This window comes from Scyliorhinus canicula, chromosome 2 (assembly GCF_902713615.1).
Source record: "Scyliorhinus canicula chromosome 2, sScyCan1.1, whole genome shotgun sequence".
In the NCBI taxonomy this organism is placed as follows: Eukaryota; Metazoa; Chordata; class Chondrichthyes; order Carcharhiniformes; family Scyliorhinidae; genus Scyliorhinus; species Scyliorhinus canicula.
The window spans coordinates 205419322-205444042 of NC_052147.1; the positions used below are offsets into that span (position 1 = coordinate 205419322).

Below are 24721 nucleotides of genomic sequence, written 5' to 3' on the forward strand. Positions count from 1 at the left end.
CCATCGGGGATTGTACACATGCACACGGTTGCCATTCGGAATCTCCTCGGTTTGTGCGATATTTCAGAGGTTATGGAGATTATCTTGCAAGGGCTACCAAGGGTGGCCGTCTACCTGGGTGACTGTCTCATCACCGGCACCTCGCACCAGGAACACATGGAGAACCTAGCAGAGGTCCTCATGCAGTTTGCTCGGGCTGGGGTCAGCCTCCGGAGGGAGAAATGAGTTTCCCATGCGCCGGAGGTCACGTATAATCCCCCCCCCCCCCCCCCCCCCCCACCCGCACCAGAAGGCATTTAAAGAGGTGAAGCAGCGTCTCTCAGATGAATTGTTGACCCACTTCGACCCAGACAAGCCCCTGTTCCTCACATCCGACACCTCGCCACATGGCGTTAGGGTTATTCACGGAAGATTGGGCAATTCCACTGATAGCATCTGCAATGAGTCCTGCTTCTATCTGCCCATGAATATGTTTTAGAGCAGAGCCCGGGCACAAGACTCCCGCAAGCGGATGTGTTGAGCCGCCTGCCCCTACCCACAAAAACTGGCAGGTCCCGCCGCAGCCACGGAGAGTGATAACCGCTCTTTTTCATGGACACTTTGCCAGTAGCCGCAGCTCATATCCGGGAATGGACCCAGACTGACCCCAAGTTATTGAGGGTCCGACATATGGTCCAATACGGGGCTTGACATCCAGATGGGCCGATACCAGATGGGCCAAGGGGGCACACACCCTTGTTGAAAGACCTCCATGATCGGCACCCCGGGATGGGCAAAATGGAAATTTGGTGCGCAGCTACGTTTGGTGGCCTGGGCTGGGCAAAGATCGAGCAGGTGGCCTGCAATTGCACCTCACGCCAGGAACACCAGAAGGCCCCACCAGCGGCCCCGATGCACCCCTGGGAGTGGCCTGGGAAGTCATGGTCCCGTGTACACATCAACTTTGCAGGCCATTTCGGGGGGCCACATTCCTCATATTAGTGGACGCCCACTCGAAGTACTACAGGGTTCCTCTGGAGTTCATCAAGGCAGTGGAATAATTGCTGCAGCATGTCAATGGTCTGCTCTATCACATTTCTTATGATAGCATAACCCTCGTTGTATACATGCTGCCCAAGTGCAAGTAAGGTGAGAACCGGAGTCACGTACCATTACGTCACGGAATAACCCTTGACCTCTAATACCAACTTTTTTTGTTTTGCTGTGGTGGCTGAGATACAACTGGGACAGTGGAACTCAACAGCATGAACTGTGCCACCATTGGCATCCTGGAATGTTGGAAGGGGTGGAATAACCTGCCAGAACTCCAGCTGGGCTGGATGCAGGGACATCCTGATGAAGACACAATTGGGATTGCCTGCAATGCGGTGCAGTCAAAAGTCGAACCAATACTCTCACATGAATGGAACAACGTCCCAAATTGCTTCACAGCAGCATTCATTACAAAACAAAATATGACATCGAGCCACGTGGAATGCAATGAAATTTACAGCACGTGAGGAAATCATTCCAGCCAACAAGACAGCACGGTAACACAGTGGTTATCACTGCTGTCTCACAGCACCAGGGACCCAGGTTTAATTCCGATCTTGGGTGACTGTGGAGTTTGCACATTCTCCGTGGGTTTCGTCCGGGTGCTGCGGTCTCCCCCTGTAGCCCAAAAATGTGCAGATTAGGTAGATTAGCCATGTTAAATTGCCCCTTAGTGTCCAACGGTTGTTTGGGAATGTGGGCCTGAGAGGGTCAGTGCAGACCAGGTGGACGGAATTACCTCCTTCTATATTGTCGGGATTCTGTGCAAAGGAAGCATTCAATCTAATCCCAGTTTCCAGCTCTTCATCTGTATCCTTGAGGAAATACATCACTGCAAGTGCCTATCCAGGTATTTTATAAATGTTATGAGGGTTTGTGCCTCCACCACCCTTTTAGGTAGTTAGTTCCAAATCTGGATTGCCAGCTGGGTGAAACAATTTCCTCTGAACTTTCTCGGAACCTCCTACTCTTACTCTAAATCTTGTGATGGAGCCTTCAACCAAGGGGGAATAGGGCTCTCCTATCCGTTTCATCTCGATCCCTCAATTTTATACACTTCAATTAGGTGTCCCCACAGCCTCTGCTGTTCCAAAGTAAACAAGCCTACCGTATCCAATCTTTCCTCACATCTATAATTCTCCAGTCCAGGCAACATGCTTGTAAATCTCCTCAGTGCCCTCTCTAGTCCAATCATTGCCTGAATTTTCAGAACACAGAGCGCTCAGGGCCCATCATCCTTAGAGTCCCCGCTGACTCCAACAGACCATTTTACACTCAAATGAGCATTGATTGGCAGCACTCTGGTGGAGGTCGCACTTCGGAGAGCTCTCAGCCAATGGGATTGGCTGTTAGCTCTTCAGCCAATTCAGGCACAGCACAGCAGTGGCTGGGAGAGGTACTGCCGTGCCGTGCCTGAGACTAAGCCCCTGGAACCACAGTGCTGGTGAGTACCAGGCTCATGGGGAGAGAGGGGGAAAGAGTTGCAAGGGGGCGATCACACTGCAAAGGGGTACCCCCAATCTAAGGAGCCTTTGGAGGGAGTCATCCCTCCACCTTCCTGCCCAGTCTGGAGGGAGAGACCTTTTTCTGTTTCCCACCCTCAGACATTGGGCATTGCCAGCCTAAAAATTGATGCTGGACAAGAAAATGGCCTGAATTGACCATTAGTGACTTTAATTGGGACATGGGCAGGATTCCTGTCCAAGGCCCTGCCTACCCCACTGTAAAAGCACATCCAGGCAGGGCAAAACCTAAAGGGAATCCAGCCCGGGAGGGGTGGGGTGAAAAGAGAGGTGAGCGGCGGCAGAAGAGTAAAAGTCGGGCCCTCTTCTTTCCTGTCGTGCACCAACTCAAACCACATGCACTACTCTCTAGGTGGCTGTGTGTTTTATACAGTTCCAGGGAAATGGAATGGAGAAAGTAGAGAGTTTTGGTGACCCTGCGTTTACATGGGGTGGAATGTGGGAGACCAGCCAAGAATGCACTGGAGTAGTCAAGTCTACATGTTATAAAGATATGGATAAAGGTTTCAGCAGCAGATAAGCCTGAGGCATGAGCAAATACAGTGAGTGTTACAAGGTGAAAGCAGATGTCTTAGTGTTGATGTGGATATATGGTTACAAGCTCCTCTTGGGGTTGAATAAGACACCAAGATTTTGAAAAGCTCGATTTAGTTTTCTTAAAATTTATTTATGGGACGTGGGTGTCACTGGCTAGGCCAGCATTTATTGCCCATCCCTAGTTGTTCTGCAGAAGGTAGTGGAGAGCTGCCTTCTTGAACCGTTGCAGTCGCTGAGATGTAGGTACACCCACAGTGCTGTAGGAAGGGAGTTCCAGGATTTTGACCCATCGACATTGAAAGAAGGGCGATATATTTCCAAATCAGGGTGGTGAGTGAGAGGGGGACCACCGGGTGGTGGGGTTCCCAGGTATCTTTTGCTCTTGCCCTGGATGGTAGCAGTCAAGGTGCTGCCCAATGAACCTCGGCGAGTTTCTGCAGTGCATCTTGTAGATGGTACACCCGGCTGCCACTCTTTGATGGTGGAGGGATTGAATGTTTGTGGAAGGAGGAGCGAATGGTCTGCTTTGTCCTGGATGGGTTGAGCTTCTCGAATGTTGCTGGAGCTGCACAAGTAGAGAGCATTCCATTACACTCCTGATTTATGCCTTGTAGATGGTGGACTGGCTTCGGGGTGGGGTGGGGGTCAGGTGGGGAGTTACATGTTATAGGATTCCTAGACTTTGCCCTGTATTAATATGGCTAATCCAGTTGAGCTTCTGATCAATGGTAACCCCCAGGATGCTGATTGTGGGGGATTTAGCATTGTCATGGGGTGATGGTTAAATCCTCTCTTGTTGGAGATGGTCATTGACTGCCATGGAAGTAACTTGCAACTTGTCAGCCCCTGAATATTGTCCAGGTCTTGCTGCATTCAGACATGGACCGCTCCTTTATTGCAGGAGTGGAAAATGGTGCTGGACATTTGTGCAGTCATTGGCGAACATTCCCACTTCTGACCTTATTGATGGAAGGGAGGTCATTGATGGAGCAGCTGAAGATGATTGGATCTAGGACACTAGCCTGAGGAACTCCTGCAGTGATGTCCTGGAGCTGAGGTGACTGACCTCCAACCACCACAACCATCTTCCTCTGTGCCAGGTATGACTCCTACCAGAGGAGAGTTTTCCCCCTGATTCCCATTGACTCCAGTTTAGCTAGGACTCCTTGGGTGACATACTCTGTCAAATGCTGTCTTGATATCAAGGCAGTCACTCTCATCTTACCTCTGGCATTCAGCTCTTTTGTCCATGTTTGAACCAAGGCAGTAATGAGGCCAGGAGCTGAGTGACCCTGGTGGAACCCAAACTGAGCATCCATGAGCAAGTTGTTGCTGAGTAAGTGCCGCTTGATAGCACTGGTGATGATCCCTTCCATCACTTTATTGCTGGTTTAGAATGGATTGACAGGGCGGTAATTGACTGGGTTGGATTAGTCCTGTTTCTTGTGTACAGGACACATTGCCGGGTAGATGCCAGTGTTGTAGCTGTACTGAAACAGTTTGACTAGGGGTGTGACAAGTTCTGGAGCACAAATCACTAGTACCATTACCGGAATATTGTCAGGGTCTATAGCCTTTGCAGTATCCAGTGCTTTCAGACATTTCTTGATATCACGTGGAGTGAATCGTACTGGCTGAAGACTGACATTTAGGATGCAAGGGACCTCCAGAGGAAACCAAAATGGATCATCCACTCGATACTACTGGCTGACGATTACTGCGAATGTCTCAGCCTTGACTTTTACACAGTTTTACTGGCCTCCTCCATCATGGAGGATGGGGATATTTGTGGGGCCACCTCCTCCAATGAGTTGCTTAATTGTCCACCACCATTCTCTGCCAGATGTGGCAGGCTTGCAGAACTTAGATCTGATGCATTTGTTGTAGAATCACTTAGCTCGGTCTATTACTTGCTGTTTGGCATACAGCTTCACCAGGTTGACACCACATTTTTAAGTATGCCTGATGTTGATCCTAGCATGCTCTTCTGCACTCCTCATTGAACCAGAGTTGATCCCTTTGGTGGTAATGGTAGAGTGGGGATATGCCGGGTCACGAGGATGCAAATTGTGGTGGAGTGCAATTCTGCTGCTGCTGATAGCCCTCAACACCTCATGGATGCCCAGCCTCGTGTTGCTAGATCTGTTTGAAGCCTATCCCATTTAATATGTTGGTATCCACACCACGATGGAGGGTATCCTCAATGTGAAGTCTCAGAAAATTGTCAGGGAGAGAATGTAGTCAATGATAGGAAGTGGAATTTGGAGATGGGACTGAAAACAATGAATGGAATTCTCCGTTTGAAAGACTACATGTTAATGTCGGGACTTCATCGCTAGTGTTCTAGGTGGACAAAAGCGGTGCCAATCCCAGAGCAATTCAGGTCTCGTTAATGGGCTAGCACTAGCGCCACATAGAACTCATGCAATTCCAATGCCTGCCAACCCTCATCCTAGGCAAGATGATGGCACTGGTGGTGGGGGTGCAGAAAAAGTTTTTGTGTGGGATCACAATGAATTCAGAGCTGGCAATAGTCCCAATGAGATCTTTAGAAAGGCCTCAACTTTCTGCTTGAGGAAGACAAGTCAAATGCAAAGGAGATGCAAAGGAGGGCCTGGTTTAGCTCACCAGGCTAAATCGCTGGCTTTTAAAGCAGACCAAGCAGGCCAGCAGCACGGTTCGATTCCCGTACCAGCCTCCCCGGACAGGCGCCGGAATGTGGCGACTAGGGACTTTTCACAGTAACTTCATTGAAGCCTACTTGTGACAATAAGTGATTTTAATTTTTCATTTCATTTCATTATGACAGCCTGCAAGGACAAAGGCCCCAGTGGAAACTAGCAATTTGTATTCCTTTTGCTCACTAGACTGCATGACATGAACAGCCATGAGCTGTTCGGGCTTCTGGTAGATATTGGGAAGGGCACAGTTGAAGTACCCTCTCCAATTTTACAAGTGACTCCAACCCCAGGAATTGGGATGTGGTCTACATCTTCAGGCCAGTGCAGACAAGATTTCATGCCATTGTAGTAAGAAAGGAATTTCAGAACCCAGGTACACAAGACTAAAACACCATTAGCCGAATCCGTTATTTTTGTTTCAATATTCTGTTTATGTATAGTATTGTTCATTTTAAGCAAATCCCATTAGTTAACTCTTCTGTATTTATAGCGCAGCATGGATTAAACCAAAATGAGTAATGTCATAGACATGGAAAACACCACCAGTCTTTCATTTCAAAAACACCTTTCCTCATGTTTTCAGAACGATGGTGAAGAATGTCTCACCCAAGGTACAACCCAAGTGTAAATGCTTCACAGCTCCAGGGTCCCAGGTTCAGTTCCCGGCTGGGTCACTGTCTGTGCGGAGTCTGCACGTCCTCCCCGTGTGTGCGTGGGTTTCCTCCGGGTGCTCCAGTTTCCTCCCACAGTCCAAAGATGTGCGGGTTAGGTGGATTGGCCATGCTAAATTGCCCGTAGTGTCCTAAAAAGTAAGGTTAAGGGGGGGTTGCTTGGGTTACGGGTATAGGGTGGAAGTAGGGTTTGAGTAGGGTGATCATGGCTCGGCACAACATCGAGGGCCGAAGGGCCTGTTCTGTGCTGTACTGTTCTATGATCTATGATAAACTCCTTGAAGGGCTCTAAGGAAGGAAATAACGTGGCTTTCTCAGCTTCCTTCAAAATGACATAACTCGATTAAAACACAGCTACTTTATTGAATTATATTATTTTAATGTTTCTTTTTCTTGTTGGAAGTACCCAAGCTCCATGTTGCTCTCTATTCGAGGATGTGTCACTCATCGTGCAGAAATAACCTGCACCTACCTGCATGACAGGAGAAGCAGCTTTTTTCTCAGGTGACCTTACATCCACCACATCAGTTCCCTCACCTTTACCTCTCAACCTTTAGAAGCTATATTGAGCAAGTGCAGTCCACAGCAGGCACGACTTGCCAAACATGGCTCTAGCTGTATGAGTACCATCTCATAATTCTTTACCCAAAAATCTATGTACTCAAGAGACTCATATTCCCACTTCCATCATCGCAGTGCATTAGTGTAACTCTGGTCTGTCATGCATTTACTTTTACCACAGACTTAACATTAGGTTAGAATTTAATCGAAAAATGAGATCCATGCCTTATAAGATCACAAAAGGAAACTATAGGAGCACTTGTACTGTGAGTAGCAGATACATAAAATCATTTAGCACAGAAGGAGGTCATTCAACTCAATGTCACTAAATGAGCTACTAACTAATCCCATACATCTGCCCTCTCGCCTGACCCTTTAAAATATTTATTTTTTTAAATATCTATTCCTTTCTCTTTTAAATGTCATTATACCTACCTAAATAGCTGTTAGCAGGAACAGGTATCAGTGTTTCATCCTTCTGGTTTTCATCACCAACTTCGTAGGGTCCATCATCAAACACAATATCCTCAACATTTCTGGATTCTACATGTACAATTCCTAAGGGAACACATGGTTAAATGTCAGCATCTCTGCAGCAGGACTGGGAGCAGCTTACCTCACAGTGGACATGTTCCAAAAGGCATGTGTAACATAAGATAAATTAGAACAAGAACTCCTACACTATCATGCGTAAAATTATATTGGATACATAATTAAATGAGGTTTGAAATATCTGCAAAATGATTTGTGCGACTTGAATAGCTTTTCAAATTAAAATAAATCACATACCATCAATACAAGCATTTTACAATTTAATTATACTGCATATCCCCAACTCTTGCATGATTGTAGTGCATTGAAATTTTTACTTCTAGATGTCAGCATTGATTGATAAATAGGCAAGATCTATATTTTCCATTTGCTTTGACAATGCTGTTGTATTTTTATTTCTGCGTGTTAGTATTCAGCAACTTGTAGCAAAAAGCACACTTGGGGTCTACCTTGCTTTCCAGAACCCCCCATGCAGATATTCTGTCCCCAATTTGTACATGTAAAGTACCAAATGCCCATTCAAGGTCCCACTGCAAGATTGATTTGCCTGTGCCTTCATCAGCTGCACTCTGTAGAACTAGACCTTGAGGTAAGTTTTTCACATTTAGCTACCTGAATGTGAAGCCCAGAGGAACAGGAGAGTTCCTCCTGGCTACACATTTAATTAAAGCTATGCAGTTCTTCAAACTGTATATGATAGCCTTAAGGTTCCCAGTTGGCTTTAATGAACTACCTAACACATAAAAGATTTGATAGGGATTCTAGCATTAGCACAGACTCACAGAATCAGATAACAGAGTTTCCCAAATCTAATCGAGACCAGACTGAAGCAAGTCTGGTCATGTATCAACGGGGCCTGACTCACAGACATGACCTTGGGAGGGAGTGTGGGTGGTGCCCCCATTCGGCACAGATCACCCCCGAAGATTTTAACCACCTCTTGCCTGACATCGGCCCATGTAGCTAAAGCTGCCAGGTGCCAAGCCCTGCTGTGGTTAAAATAGTGGTAGGGCAGGGCGAGGCACTATGTGGCCATTAATTGGTCAATAAGGGCCTCAATAGGTCCACGGGCAGATGGGCCGCCGGATGCCTCCATTGACATCCGGAAAATGAATGGACAAGTCAGGTGGGTGGGTAGGCACCTGCCAGCGCGGAGGGGGGGGGGGGGGGGGGGTCTTTAAAATTCCCCCCACAGAATGGTTACAGTACAGACGGAGGCCATTCGGCCTGTCCTGTCCATGTCGGCTCTCAGCAAGGGAAACTCACCTTGTCTCACTCCCCTGGCTCCTCCCCATAATCAACTTTCCTCTTTAGATAATTATCCAATTCCCTTTTGAAAGCTGCGATTGAATCTGACTCTGCTACATTTTCCGATACTGCATTCCAGATCATAAACATCCGCTGCTTAAAAATGTTTTGCCTCATTCTCCCTCTGACTCTTTTGTCACTCATCTTAACATAGAAATATTAGCTAGCGGAGATGAAGGCCTTGCACCGTGAGCATTCAGGTTCACCTTTTCGTGATATGAAATACCTGGACCTTACCAGCAAGGCAAGGTTCCGAACAAGCACCCCCCCCCCCCATCCCGAACATTAATGCAACCTAGAAATGGCTCGAGTTATACCATCCACAGCTGCTAATGGGAAATTCTCGATGTACATTGCCATTTTAAAATAAAGTGGAAGAAAACTTAAAATGCTTTTTTTTTTTAAATTAATTACCTTTCCAGTTGTAGGCACCTGGAGCCCCATACACGGAATAATTACCGCCCCTGGTGAAAGCACTGGCTACACCTTGCTGACAAATACCAAATTTTTCATGACCCGGAGGTCGCCCATCACAAAGTTTCACATTCGTATCGGTTTCATAATCTCGGAAAACTAGGTCCTCGCTCAAAATATAGCACTGTCCAATTACATAACGGGACTCCTCCGGTTTATTCACATGTCGCCTTTGCTCATATCGATGTGCGCAAACCTGGAATTACAAAATATTTCATGCTCTTAATCCTAATAACAGCAATCTTCCATTGTTTTTTCTATTCAAATCGCCATGAAATAGCATCCTGCTCCACCCTCTTAGTTATTCAGATGTTATTTTTCCAGTTATAATGCTGTTACATGAGAACATCAGAACTAAATATTTCACAAGCATGACATTGGGAAAGAATAATTTTACAGGAGATACAGACGCTCAGCATAATTCTACCCTTGTGGAATATTCATACATGTACTTTCCCAGTAGCAGCCATGGATAATATCATGAGAGAAACTCCAATTTAATTTGCCCTATGGCTAACCCAGCTTAATCTATATTATGCAATGGCTATGTCAGCACAGATTCGGTCCGAGTCAGCATAGATTCACTAAAAGGAAATCATGTTTGACAAATCTTCTGAAATCTTTTGAGGATGTGATCGGCAGAGTGGACAAGGATGAACCAGTGGATTTTGTGTATCTGGACTTTCAAAAGATTTTTGACAAATTCTCACACAAGAGATTAGTGAGCAAAATTAAAGCTCCTGGTATTGGGGGTAATGTATTGAAATGGATAGAGAACTGGTTGGCAGACAGGAAGCAGAGAGTGGGAACAAACAGGTTCTTTTCAGAGTGGCAGGCAGTGACTAGTGGGGGTAGCGAAGAGTTCAGTGCTGGGACCCTGGCTATTCACAATACACATTAATGATTTGGATGAAGGAATTGCATGCAATTTCTCTAAATTTGCAGACGGCACTAAGCTGGGTGGCAGTACGTGCTGTGAGAAGGATGCAAAGAGGCTGCAGGGTGACTTGGACAGGCTGGCTGACTGACTGGGCAAATGCTTATTTTTAAATAATAATTAGAGTACCCAAATTATTTGTTTTCCAATTAAGGGGCAATTTAGTGTGGCCAATCTTTGGGTTGTGGGGGTGAAACCCACGTAGACATGAGGAGAATGTGCAAACACCACACGATCAGTGACCTGGTTCCGGGATCAAACCCGGGTCCTCCGTGCCATAGGCAGCAGTGCTAACCACTGGACCACCGTGCCACCCCAAGTGGGAAAATAGTTGGTAAATACAATATAATGTGGGTAAATGTGAGGCTATCCACTCTGGTCACAAAAACAGGAAGGCAGATTATCTGAATGGTGGCAATTTAGGAAAAGGGGAGGTGCGGTGAGATCTGGGTGCCATAGTGAAACAGTCACTGAAGGTTGGCATGCAGGTACAGCAAGCGTTAAGGAAAGCTAGCGAGAGGATTTTAGTATAGTAGTAGGGATGTCTTACTGCAGTTATACAGGGCCTTTGTGAGGCCACACCTTGAGTATTGTGAGCAGTTTTGGTCTCCTAGTTTGAGGAAGGACATTCTTGCCATTAAGGGTGTACAGTGAAGATTCACTAATTCCTGGGATGGAAGGACTGACATTTGAAGAAATACTGGATCGAATGGCCTTGTACTCACTGGAATTTAGAAGAATGAGAGGGGTTCTCATAGAAACATATAAAATCCTGATGGGACTGGACATCCGGCTAGATTCAAGAAGAATGTTCCTGATGTTGGGGACATCTGTAACTAGGGGTCACAGCCTAAGAATAAGGGGTAAGCCATTCAGGACTGAGATGAGAAAGAACTTCTTCTCTCAGAGAGTTGTGAACTTATGGAATTCTCTGCCACAGAAAGCAGTTGGGGCCAGTTTGTTGGATATATTCAAGAGGGAGCTGGACGCGGCCCTTGCAGCTAAAGGGATCAAGGGTCAAGGAGATGAAGCGGGAGTGGGATACAGAATTAGCATGATCAACCACGATCATATTGAATGGTGGTGCAGGCTTGAAGGGCCAAATAGTCTACTCCTGCATCTATTTTCTATTTTTCTATAAATTCGAAGCCTTTCTACATTCTAATCCAACAGAATGAATGTACACTTCCATCAATGTCATACTTGCAATTTTGTCGAATTAGTGAAAGGTTAAGTAGATTGGCTATAATCAATGTGCAGGGTTACGAGGTTAGGGTGTATCGTCATGGAGGGCGGTGCTGAGGGCAACAGCTTCATTTGAAACAGTGTAATTCAATGGCCTGAAGTCAGACCTTAATTGATGTAACTTCCATTCAACATCAAAGGGATGCGACTTCACTTGAATTCCATTTGCCATTTGGTCTCTAACTCTGTTCGTTACTATGTCACTGCTGGAGCTGGCATTGGAAGGTGCAAAGGCTCAGTGGTAAGTAGGCAGATTAAATCACAGTCAGTAGTGGGTGCACCCTCTCTATCTCTAACCAAAACAGATATAGGAATAATTCAAAACTTACCATGACCTTTCCTCCTGGCCCCTGACTTTCCACTGATACACCCATCCATTGATTTTCTTTACTTTCCACCATCGGGTCAGCTGTTAAAAAAATGAGGATGAAAATAAAATGTTCAGGAGACAGATACAGTGAATATTTTCCATTAGCCATTTTTATAATAACATAAAGCAGCTCAATATAATTCCACAATCCAGCTGGCGCTGTCTCCTGAAAAAAGTTTATTTTATTTAAGTCGCCGTAGTCCCAGATGACCACAGGCTGCTTTCCCCTTTGAGGGGGAGAGCTGACTGGTGGCGATTTAACCGGAGGGTCACCACACCTCAGGCAAGAGGCAAGGTTGAGAAGGCAGGGCCTGCATTAATAACCTCAGCCGATACAGGGATTGAACCCGCATTGTGGGCTTCACACTGCATCATAATCCAGCTGTCCAGCCAACTGAGCTGAATCGCTCCTTAAAACTTACCTCTTTGACCAAGCTTTTGGCCATGTGCCCTAATGTCATCTTACATGACTTAGATCCAATGTTATTTCCTAATGCTCCTGTGCAGTGCTTTGGGATGGTTTATGATGTTAATTAAATACAAGTTGTTATTGTAAATATGTGGCAAAACTCTGACACAGCAGCCTAAATCTCCTGTTCCTCAAAACAAATTGAGGATCTATTTATTTCTTTATTCATTCTTGGGATGAGGACATCACTGGCCCAAACCAGCATTGGTTGACCCATCCTAATTACTTTTGACCCTAGTGGCTTGCTAAACTATTTCAGAGGCATTTAAGAGTCAATCACTTTGCTGTGGGTCTGGAGTGTAGGAGGAGGCCATTTGGCCCTTCGAGTCTGCACCGGCCCTTGGAAAGAGCCCCCCACTTAAGCCCACACCTCCACCCTATCCCTGTAAACCAGTAACCCACCCTAACCTAAGGGCGATTTAGCATGGCCAATCCACCTAACCTGCACATCTTTGGACTGAGGGAGGAAACCGGAGCACCCGGAGGAAACCTACGCAGAAACGGGGAGAACGTGCAGACTCCGCACAGACAGTGACCCAAGCTGGGAATCGAACCTGGGACCCGGGAGTTGTGAAGCAACTGTGTTAACCACTGTGCTACCATGATGGCAGATTTCGTTTCTTGAAGGACATTAGTGACCCAGATGCTATTTTTTTTTAACAACAATCGATTATAGTAAATTTCTTGCTTGCCATTACTGAGACTAGCTTTTAATTCCAGATTTATTAATCAAATTCAAATTCCATCATCTGCTATTGTGCGATTTGAATCCATGTCCCCCATTGCATAGCATGGCTTCTGGATTACTGGACCATCTGGATTACTAGATCAATGACATTACCGTCCCCCCTAATTTTTGCTGTCGACATGAGGAATGGAGGGCAGTGACCGAGATCAATTAGAAAGAAAGTTATGCATTTCTATAGTACTTTCCATGAGCCCTCAATGAGCACTCAATGTCTCCAAGCACTTTACAAATAATGAAGTGCTTGTTCTGAAGTGGTGTCACTGTTGTGATCTTGGATGAAATGAGCAAATGGTACAACTTAATCTGCGGGTTTATCCCCTAGACTCCTCCAAGGAGCATAGATACAGTGCATTTCCCCTACAACTCCACAATTTGGCACTTGCAATGAAATACAAAGAAATAGATGAAAACTAGGTGTTAAATATCACCTAAAGTTTTAAAATCTAAAAGAATACATTCTTTGGAATATGTCTCTAAATTATTATGGATTTCCACTTCAAAATGTGGGCTATTAAGATAAAATCTGCACTTGCTTTGAAGCATCATAGCTCAAGTGGCAATTCGGCCCATCATGCGTGCTCCAGCTCTTTGAAAAGGCTGTCCAGTGTGGTGTTACTCCCAGTTTCGCATAACCCTGCAAATCAGTTTTACTCCTGTTCATTGCAAGGATTTAGAGCACTGAATGTGCCTGGACATGGATGCTGCCATTAGCAGTCACTCACACAGCTCATGATTATATTAAAAAACTATTTTGAGCAAAATCATTGTGCACACATTTTATACCTGACTGAAAATGAGTAGGCAGCACAAGACAAAGAACAAAGAACATTGGGGAAAATCAGCATTGCAGGTTTCTGCCAATACTGCCAGTCTAAACATTAACTCAACTCAATGGTGCTGGCATAAAGCATTGGAAAATTCTGGCTACAAAAGAGCTTTTGTTTTGGCCAGAGAAATAAACAATCACAGTCAAAAAGATTTTGCTGTCATCTTTGCTTACCGTGACCAAGGATTTGATGACTCGAATCGAAATGCAATTTCTGTATTTATGTGTATAGATATTCAAATACATTTATATTTATGTCAGATTGTTATGAATTTATCAAACAGATGAACAGAATTGTTTTTAAGTGATGAAATTGCAATCTAATAAAGATAATGGGCAGAATCTTCCAAAGGCACAGCAGTGAATACGAGTCATATCCTGCTGTTGCGTGTCAATAAGTTTCCAGACCAGATCCCAAAAGTTGCTCGGATACTGTTGCTAGAAACCCCAATATTTTATTTAATTTGCAAAACTGAGAGGGAACTGTGAATCACACGCACAAATAGAGAGATAGAAACTGTGATTCCATGCACAAATAGGGAGATAGAATATTAAAACAAACTTGATTACTAACACAAGATTAAAATAACGTTATCATACAAGAAAATAGCTTACAATTACCAGTTAAACAATGTTTAACAATAAAATGAAACACTCACTCCTAGCTGCTATCTTTTATCTCCACTCAAGCAAAACCCATCTCAGGTCAAAATCAACTTTTAAATACAGTTAGCAGACACAGGGTTAACTGTGGTCCACTTGAATAGAGTTCTTTTTAAAAGACTGATTGGAGAGCGAGACACATCCAGTCAGGAAACAGCCTGCAGATTCTAGTCCGGTTAACCTGCCAGCTTTTGGCAAAAAGTGCCTACAAATGTTTAACTCACTTTTCCCCCCAGAAACTGCTAGTCTGTTCACATCCCAATCCAACTGACTGCTTCAGGCCCTGGCTATGTCCATTAACTATATCTTATTAAGGCTAAACATAATGGCTAGAATTCTCCGGTCGTTGCAATGCAATTTTCTCACCGGCAGTGCAACCCCACCAGTGGGTTTCACGGTGACATGGGGTGGTTACAATGGGAAACCCTATTGACAATCGGCAGGTAGGTGGAATCCCGCCACCAGTGAACACCCAGGGGAAGAGAGGGGGAAAAATGAGACAATACTACTGATCTCTGAATGGGGATTAATTTAAAGGAACAACTCTTCACATTTTAAGAAAAGGACAACCCGGAGGGTCACTCAGCTAGTTTTCAGGCAAAGTCCATATCCACTTGAAGTCCATGGCCAGTCTGGGTTAGGAAGCCAATAAGAGATGGGAAGCACGGTGGCGCAGTGGTTAGCACTGCTGCCTCCTGGCACCGAGGACCCGGATTCGATCCCATCCCCGGGTCACTGTCCATCTGGAGTTTGCACATTCTCCCAGTGTCTGTGTGGGTCTCACCCCTACAACCCAAAAAGATGTGCAGCGTAGGTGAATTGGCCACATTAAATTGCCCCTTCATTTGAAAAAAGAATTGAGTACTCAAAATTCATTTTTAAAATGTAAAAAAAAAGGCCAATAGAGAAGCTGATCAAAAATGCTAATGGAGATAGTAAAAAAATATATCATTTTATTCTATTAGTTTGAGTTGAATGTCATGCCCGGTCCAGAAGGGCCAGGTTCCAACTTCCCATTCTTCTCCAGGGGTGCTAATTATTTATGAACATTCCTTTCCTTTGCTTCCAGACACTAGGCAACAATGTCAAGATGGTCCACACAATTGTCAATGGTCAGGGAAGTGGATAACTGGTCAGATCAGGCACAACATCCTCAGCACTGTGTCAATACAAGGTAAATGTTGCTACAGATCCAGGGGTCCATTGGTTGCTCTGCACTTTGAGAGCTGACCGGTGGTGAAGTAACCTGAGGGACACCACACTTTATAGGAGGGGCAAGTTGGAGAAGATGGGGCCTTCATGAATAATCGCAGCAGGTACGGGAATTGAACCAGCCCCACATCATGAACCAGCAGTCCAACAATTGAGCTAATCAACCCCTGAAAATTGCCATTTTTCAATTCAAGATCACACTGAAAGTCCAAGATTTGGAAGAAAAAAAAAATCAGACAGCTCTACATTTGTAGCTATGGTTGGAGAAGATAGGTCCTCCACCCAGACAGTCCTTCATCCAGGAAAGTTCAACAAAGACTAGGAACCAGTATATCTGTTTCCAGGCAACGTTCCCCATAAGCTGTGCAGCTACATGGCAGCCTGAATGTTCCTATGCAGGCCCTGCACAGTTACCCTGCATGCACAGACATGCACATAATTGACTGTACACTCCAAACAACAGCAACAAAAGAGACCTATTCCCTAGCCCTTTCATCTGAATGGTGATACTCACCTGAAGTACAGCACCAAGGTATTTTCTGGGCCTATGGCGTTCATAAGATTCGGTTGTTTTATACACTAACAAGTTTTGATTTTAACCAACCCACTCGGCTGGAACGAGGAGAAGTTTTCAACACCCGTTTTAAATCAGACTTCAAATGGAGATAATCAAACGCCGATGCGAAGGTTTATGACGCCATATCCTCCTACTTGGAGCACTTCCAGAACACAGGAAACAAATCCCAGGTATTCCTTGGGTCACATTCACAATTACAGAAACATAGTTGCACTATTTACTGACATAACCCAGAAGATGAAGCCGAAGTGATCTGGCCAGAGATTGAGAGTGTTCTCGAATATTATGTGTCAGTTCACAAACTAGTCATTATGAATGAGCTTTCAGAGTCCATGGTGATAAATCAGATGACTGCATTAGTGCTATACATTTTTTTTTAAATATATAAATTTAGAGTACCCAATTATTTTTTTTTCCAATTAAGGGGCAATTTAGTGTGGCCAATCCATCGAACCAGCACATCTTTGGGTTGTGGGAGTGAAACCCACACAGATATGGGGGAATGTCCATACTCCACACGGACAGTGACCCAGGGCCAGGATTTGAACCCGGTCCTCAGCACCGTAGTCCCAGTGCTAACCACTGATCCACCGTGCTGCCCTGCATTAGTGCTGTACTAAGCTAAGTGAATGAGCTACATGGAAATTACAACACAAGAACAGGGCAGCACGGTAGCATGGTGGTTAGCATAAATGCTTCACAGCTCCAGGGTCCCAGGTTCGATTCCCGGCTGGGTCACTGTCTGTGCGGAGTCTGCACATCCTCCCCGTGTGTGCGTGGGTTTCCTCCGAGTGCTCCGGTTTCCTCCCACAGTCCAAAGATGTGCGGGTTAGGTGGATTGGCCATGCTAAATTGCCCGTAGTGTCCTAAAAAGTAAGGTTGGTTTGGGGGGGGGGGGTTGTTGGGTTACGGGTACAGGGTGGATACGTGGGTTTGAGTAGGGTGATCATTGCTCGGCACAACATCGAGGGCCGAAGGGCCTGTTCTGTGCTGTACTGTTCTATGTTCTATGTACTAACACTTCTTTGTCTCATAAAATTTACAAATTACAGTGCAGAAGGAGGCCATTCAGCCCATCGAGTCTGTACCTGCCCTTGGAAAGTGCACCCCACAGCTCCACCCATCCCCATTAACCAGGAACCCCACATAACCTCCTTGGACATTAAGGGTCAATTTAGCATGGCCAATCCAACTAACCTGCACATCTTTGGAGGAAACCGGAGCACCCAGAGGAAATCCACGCAAACATGGGGAGAACATGCAGACTCCGCATAGACAGTGACCCAAGCTGGGAATCGAACCTGGGACCCTGGAGCTGTGAAGCAACAGTACTAACCACTGTGCTCTGTGCCGCACGAGTGGTCTCAGGTGGTCCATGTTGATATTTATCCTCTATTCAAGCTGCTGTCCGAATATCCATGCCCCACCCTCTTTCCATACCCTTTTATCCCCCTTTATATTTACCATCTCACCTATTTTAAAAACATATGCTTCAATCACCTATTTTCAAAACATATGCTTCAATCATTTACTTATGTGATGTATTCCCCAGCCTCACAACCATCTGCGTAAAGAATTTCCGTCTGCTCGCCCTCCTAAATCTCCTACGTTTAATGTTATGTCTCTGCCCCTTTCATTACAAACTTCTCAGCAATGTTTTGCCTAACCACATGGCAATCTGAAAGTTTCCACACAGGCCATGCACAAGTCAGCCCCTTCCAGTTGCCTCGTGTGCATGGCTGCACAAAAAATGTAAAGGATCCCACACTAAAACAAATCGCCTACGCACAAAAATAAATTAGATTCACAGAATCACACAATTGTTACTTCACAAGGAGGCCTTTCAGCCCATTGCCTGCACCATTATCCCGCCTTCTCCCCTGTTACTTTTCAGATCACAGTGTAATTCCCTGTTGAATGTCTACATCACTACATTTCAGATCCTAACCGCTCAATGTATGAAAAAGGTTTTTCCTCATGTTGCTTTTTCTTCTTCTAACAATTATTTTAATTCCGTGTCCTCTAGTTCTTGATACTTTCACAAGTTTTTTTTGCCCAATCTACTCTCTCCAGATTTTGAATACATTTATCAAATCTCCTGTTATCATTCCCTCACCAAAGAAAAACAGCCCCAACTGCTCTAACCCATTTTGTAACTGTCATTCCTCATCTCTGGAACCATTTTTGTGAATCTTTGCCCCTTTGTAGCCTCTTCACATCCTCTTCACAACTTACGTTCCTACCCTTTGTGTCTTCAGCAATTTAACAACCATATCCAAGTAATTTATACAAGTTGGAAAAAGTTGAGGCCCCAGCATGTGACACACAACTCATTACATCCCGTCAATCAGAAAAATACCCATTTTTGGCTACTCTCCGATTCCTGTTAGCCAGTCAATCTTCTATCCATGCCAATACATTACTCCCTGTATCATGAGCTTACATTTTCCACAATAACCTTTCACGGACACCTTATCAAATGCCTTCTGGAAATCCAACTACAGTACATCCACCAGTTCCCCTTTATCCGTAACAGCCTCCCCGAACAGGCGCCAGAATGTGGCGACTAGGGGCTTTTCACAGTAACTTCATTGAAGCCTACTCGTGACAATAAGCAATTTTATTATTATTTATTATTATTATCCACAGCACTCTTTCAAAGAACGGCAGTAAATTGTTCAAACATGATTTCCCTCTCACAAAACCATGCTGACTCTGCCTTATTGTCTTGATTATTAGTGCCCTGCTATATAACATCGTTAATAATAAAGGTTCAACATTTTATCCATGACAGACGCTAAGCCAACTGCCCAGAGTTTCCCTTGCGTCCCCCTCCCTTTTTGAATAAAGGGGTTACATTTTCTATTTTCCAATCAAACAGAACATTCCTCAAATCTAGGGAATTTTGGACACTTCTTTTAAGACCCTACAATGAAGTCCATTGGATCCAGAGATTTGTCAGACCACAGCTCCAACAATTTGCTGAGTACTACTTCCCTGGTGATTGTAATTTTATGGAGTTCCGACCTTTCAATTCATGATTTACAGCCATTTCTAGGATGTTACTTGTATCCTTTATAGTGAAGACCAATGCAAAATGCCTTTTCAATTCTGCCATCTCCTTATTTGCCATTATAAATTCCCTAGACACACAGGACCAACATCCACTTTATTAACTCTTTTCTTTTTTAACTATCTGCAGAAAATCTTAGTATCTGTCTTTCTATCTCTAGCTAGCCTTCTCCCGTACTCTAATGCGTTTGCTGTTCTTTATATTCTTTGCTGTTCAATCTTCTGACCAGCCATCGTCTTTGCGCAATTATATGCTTCTTCTTCTTCAAGTGTGAGCCTGTCTTTAAAATGTTTAGGTAACCGTTGATGCTGGGTCCTTCCCTTGCAATCTGACTTTCTCCGTGGAATGTATCTGTTCTGAATATTCTGAAATATCCCTTTAAATGTCTGCCACTATCTCTATTGATCTATCCCTTAACCGGATTTATTTGCCAGTTCACTTTTGTTAGCTCTGCTTTCGTGCCCTCACAATTGCCCTGATTGAAGTTTAAAATACTAGTCTTGAACCCACTCTTCTCTCCCCCAAACAGAATGTAAGATGGATCCATATTAGGATTGCTGCTACCTAGGGGCACCTTCACCATGACGTTACCAATTGGTTGGCTCCAGAACATGGCTGTTCTAAGAAACTATTCAAAAACATTCTAGGAATTGCTCATCTGGGCTATGTTTGCCCTGCTGATTTTTCTAGTCTATGCGTAGATTAAAATCATCCCATAATTATCATCATACCTTTCTGGCAAGTTCCCATTATCACTTGTTTTATACTCTATCCTACCGTGTAGTTAGAATTAGGGGGCTCTACATCTCTTACAAGTTACTTCTTGCTTTTATCATTTCTCATTCCTACCCAAACCACTTCTACATTCTGGTTTCCTGAACATAGGTCATCCCTCTCTGATGTGCTATTACCATCATTAATTAGCAGTGCCAGTCCTCCACATTTTTCTAGCTTCATGTCCTTCCTAAATGCCACACAACCTTTAATATTCCGGTCGTATGATGGACAGTTGAGGACTCTGGGGTCTGTACTCATTGGAGTTTAGAAGGATATTGGGGGGGGGAAATCTTATTGAAACTTACAGGATACTGCAAGGCCTGGATAGAGTGGACATGGAGAGGATGTTGTCGGAAAAGCTAGAAGTAGAGGACACAATCTCAGACTACTCAGGGAATATCCTTTAAAACAGAGATGAGGAGGAATTTCTTCAGCCAAAGGCTGGTGAATCTGTGGAACTCTTTGCCGCAGAAGACTGTGGAGGCCAAATCACTGAGTGGCTTTAAGACAGAGATAGATAGGTTCATTTTTTAAAAATAAATTTAGATTACCCAATTCATTTTTCCAATTAAGGGGCAATTTAGCGTGGCCAATCCATCTACCCTGCACATCTTTGAGTTGTGGGGCGAAACCCACACAAACACACAGGGAGAATGTGCAAACTCCACATAGACAGTGACCCAGAGCCAGGATCGAACCTGGAACCTCGGCACCGTGAGGCAGCAGTGTTAACCACTGTGTCACCGTGCTGCCCGAGATAGATAGGTTCTTGATTAATATGGGGTTATGGGGAGAAGGAAGGAGAATGGGGCTGAGAAAAATATCAGCCATGATTGAATGACGGAGCAGACTTGATTGGCCAAGTGCCCTAATTCTGCTCATATGTCTTATGGATGGTCCCAATCTGTCATCCTGCAGCCATGTCTCTGTAATGACTATCAAATCAAACTCATTTATTTCTAACCTGCCTAGAGTGCCATTTTACTCTTAGATTTGAACTCGTTAAATTGTACTCTTTATCATATTTTATCACATTCTGTTCCTCATTTCCCATATTGGTACTTTTCGCTCCTGCCTGGTCTCTATTCAATGATTAGAGAAATACAGCACAGAACAGGCCCTTCGGCCCACGATGTTGCACCGAACTTTTGTCCTAGGTTAATCATAGAATTTTGGACAATTTTTCATGGCCAATCCACCCAACCTGCACATCTTTGGACTGTGGGAGGAAGCCGGAGTACCCGGAGGAAACCCACGCAGTCATTGGAAGGATGTGCAGACTCCACACAGAGAGTGACCCAAGTCGAAGTCGAACTTGGGACCCTGGAGCTGTGAAGCAATTGTGCTATCCACAATGCTACCGTGCTGCCCTTAAGAAGTTAACCTACACTCCATTATTCTACCCTAATCCATGTACCTATCCAATAGCCGCTTGAAGGTCCCTAACGTTTCCGACTCAACTACTTCCACAGGCAGTGCATTCCATGCCCCCACTACTCTCTGGGTAAAGAACCTACCTCTGACATCCCCTCTATATCTTCCACCATTTATCTTAAATTTATGTCCCCTTGTAATGGTGTGTTCCACCCGGGGAAAAAGTCTCTGACTGTCTACTCTATCTATTCCCCTGATCATCTTATAAACCTCTATCAAGTCGCCCCTCATCCTTCTCCGTTCTAATGAGAAAAGGCCTAGCACCCTCAACCTTTCCTCGTATGACCTACTCTCCATTCCAGGCAACATCCTGGTAAATCTCCTTTGCACCTTTTCCAAAGCTTCCACATCCTTCCTAAAATGAGGTGACCAGAACTGCACACAGTACTCCAAATGTGGCCTGACCAAGGTTTTGTACAGCTGCATCATCACCTCACGGCTCTTAAATTCAATCCCTCTGCTAATGAACGCTAGCACACCATAGGCCTTCTTCACAGCTCTATCCACTTGAGTGGCAACTTTCAAAGATCTATGAACATAGACCCTAAGATCTCTCTGCTCCTCCACATTGCCAAGAACCATACCGTTAACTCTGTATTCCGCATTCATATTTGTCCTTCCAAAATGGACAACCTCACACTTTTCAGGGTTAAACTCCATCTGCCACTTCTCAGCCCAGCTCTGCATTCTATCTATGTCTCTTTGAAGCCGACAACAGCCCTCCTCACTATCCACAACTCCACCAATCTTCGTATCATCTGCAAATTTACTGACCCACCCTTCAACTCCCTCATCCAAGTCGTTAATGAAAATCACAAACAGCAGAGGACCCAGAACTGATCCCTGCGGTACACCACTGATAACTGGGCTCCAGGCTGAATATTTGCCATCCACCACCACTCTCTGACTTCTATCGGTTAGCCAGTTTGTTATCCAACTGGCCAAATTTCCCACTATCCCACGCCTCCTTACTTTCTGCACAAGCCTAAAATGGGGAACCTTATCAAATGCCTTACTAAAATCCATGTACACTACATCCACTGCTTTACCTTCATCCACCTGCTTGGTCACCTCCTCAAAGAAGTCAATAAGACTTGTAAGGCAAGACCTACCCCTCACAAATCCGTGCTGACTATCCCTAATCAAGCAGTGCCTTTCCAGATGCTCAGAAATCCTATCCCTCAGCACCCTTTCCATTACTTTGCCTACCACCGAAGTAAGACTAACTGGCCTGTAATTCCCAGGGTTATCCCTATTCCCTTTTTTGAACAGGGGCATGACATTCGGCACTCTCCAATCCTCTGGTACCACCCCTGTTGACAGCGAGGACGAAAAGATCATTGCCAACGGCTCTGCAATTTCATTTCTTGCTTCCCATAGAATCCTTGGATATATCCCGTCAGGCCCGGGGGACTTGTCTATCCTCAAGTTTTTCAAAACGCACAACACATCTTCCTTCCTGACAAGTATCTCCTCGAGCTTATCAGTCTGTTTCACACTGTCCTCTCCAACAATATGGCCCCTCTCGTTTGTAAATACTGAAGAAAAATACTTGTTCAAGACCTCTCCTATCTCTTCAGACTCAATACACAATCTCCCGCTACTGTCCTTGATCGGACGTACCCTCGCTCTAGTCATTCTCATATTTCTCACATATGTGTAAAAGGCTTTGGGGTTTTCCTTGATCCTACCTGCCAAAGATTTTTCATGCCCTCTCTTAGCTCTCCTAATCCCTTTCTTCAGTTCCCTCCTGGCTATCTTGTATCCCTCCAGCGCCCTGTCTGAACCATGTTTCTTCAGCCTTACATAAGTCTCCTTCTTTCTCTTAACAAGACATTCAACCTCTCTTGTCAACCATGGTTCCCTCACTCAACCACCTCTTCCCTGCCTGACAGGGACATACATATCAAAGACATGCAGTACCTGTTCCTTGAACAAGTTCCACATTTCACTTGTGTCCTTCCCTGACAGCCTATGTTCCCAACTTCTGCACTTCAATTCTTGTCTGACAGCATTGTATTTACCCTTCCCCCAATTATAAACCTTGCCCTGTTGCACGCACCCATCCCTCTCCATAACTAAAGTGAAAGTCACAGAATTGTGGTCACTACCTCCAAAATGCTCCCCCACTAACAAATCTATCACCTGCCCTGGTTCATTACCAAGTACTAAATCCAATATGGCCTCCCCTCTGGTCGGACAATCTACATACTGTGTTAGAAAAGTTTCCTGGACACACTGCACAAACACTACCCCATCCAAACGATTTGATCTAAAGAGTTTCCACTCAATGTTTGGGAAGTTGAAGTCACCCATGACTACTACCCTGTGACTTCTGCACCTTTCCAGAATCTGTTTCCCAATCTGTTCCTCCACATCTCTGCTGCTATTGGGGGGCCTATAGAAAACTCCCAACAAGGTGACTGCTCCTTTCCTATTTCTGACTTCAACCCATATTACCTCAGTAGGCAGATCCCCCTCGAACTGTCTTTCTGCAGCTGTTATACTATCTCTAATTAACAATGCCACCACCCCCACCTCTTTTACCATCCTCCCTAATCTTGTTGAAACATCTATAACCAGGGACCTCCAACAACCATTTCTGCCCCTCTTCTATCCAAGTTTCCGTGATGGCCACCACATCGTAGTCCCAAGTACCGATCCATGCCTTAAGTTCACCCACCTTATTCCTGATGCTTCTTGCATTAAAGTATACACATTTCAACCCATCTCCTTGCCTGCAAGTACTCTCCTTTGTCAGTGTTACCTTCCCCACTGCATCACTACGTGCCTTAGCGTCCTGAATATCGGCTTCCTTAGTTGCTGGACTACAGATCCGGTTCCCATTCCCCTGCCAAATTAGTTTAAACCCTCCCGAAGAGTACTAGAAAACCTCCCCCCCAGGATATCGGTGCCCCTCTGGTTCAGATGCAACCCGTCCTGCTTGTACAGGTCCCACCTTCCCCAGAATGCGCTCCAATTATCCAAATACCTGAAGCCCTCCCTCCTACACCATTCCTGCAGCCATGTGTTCAACTGCACTCTCTCCCT

The 24721-nt window shown here is 44.9% G+C and overlaps 1 protein-coding gene across 2 annotated transcripts in view; it reads right to left on the bottom strand.

The window, feature by feature from the left end:
* The window catches only part of LOC119961903 (integrin alpha-6-like), a 134473-nt gene that overhangs the window by 66865 nt on the left and 42887 nt on the right, over window positions 1-24721 (bottom strand). For both annotated transcript variants that reach the window (XM_038789413.1, XM_038789412.1), the window contains exons 3-5: window positions 11851-11930; window positions 9280-9535; window positions 7441-7563 (exon numbers count right to left, since the gene is read on the bottom strand). In XM_038789413.1, the coding sequence (XP_038645341.1) occupies window positions 7441-7563; window positions 9280-9535; window positions 11851-11930 (459 nt within the window). The remainder of the gene's footprint in view (window positions 1-7440; window positions 7564-9279; window positions 9536-11850; window positions 11931-24721) is intronic.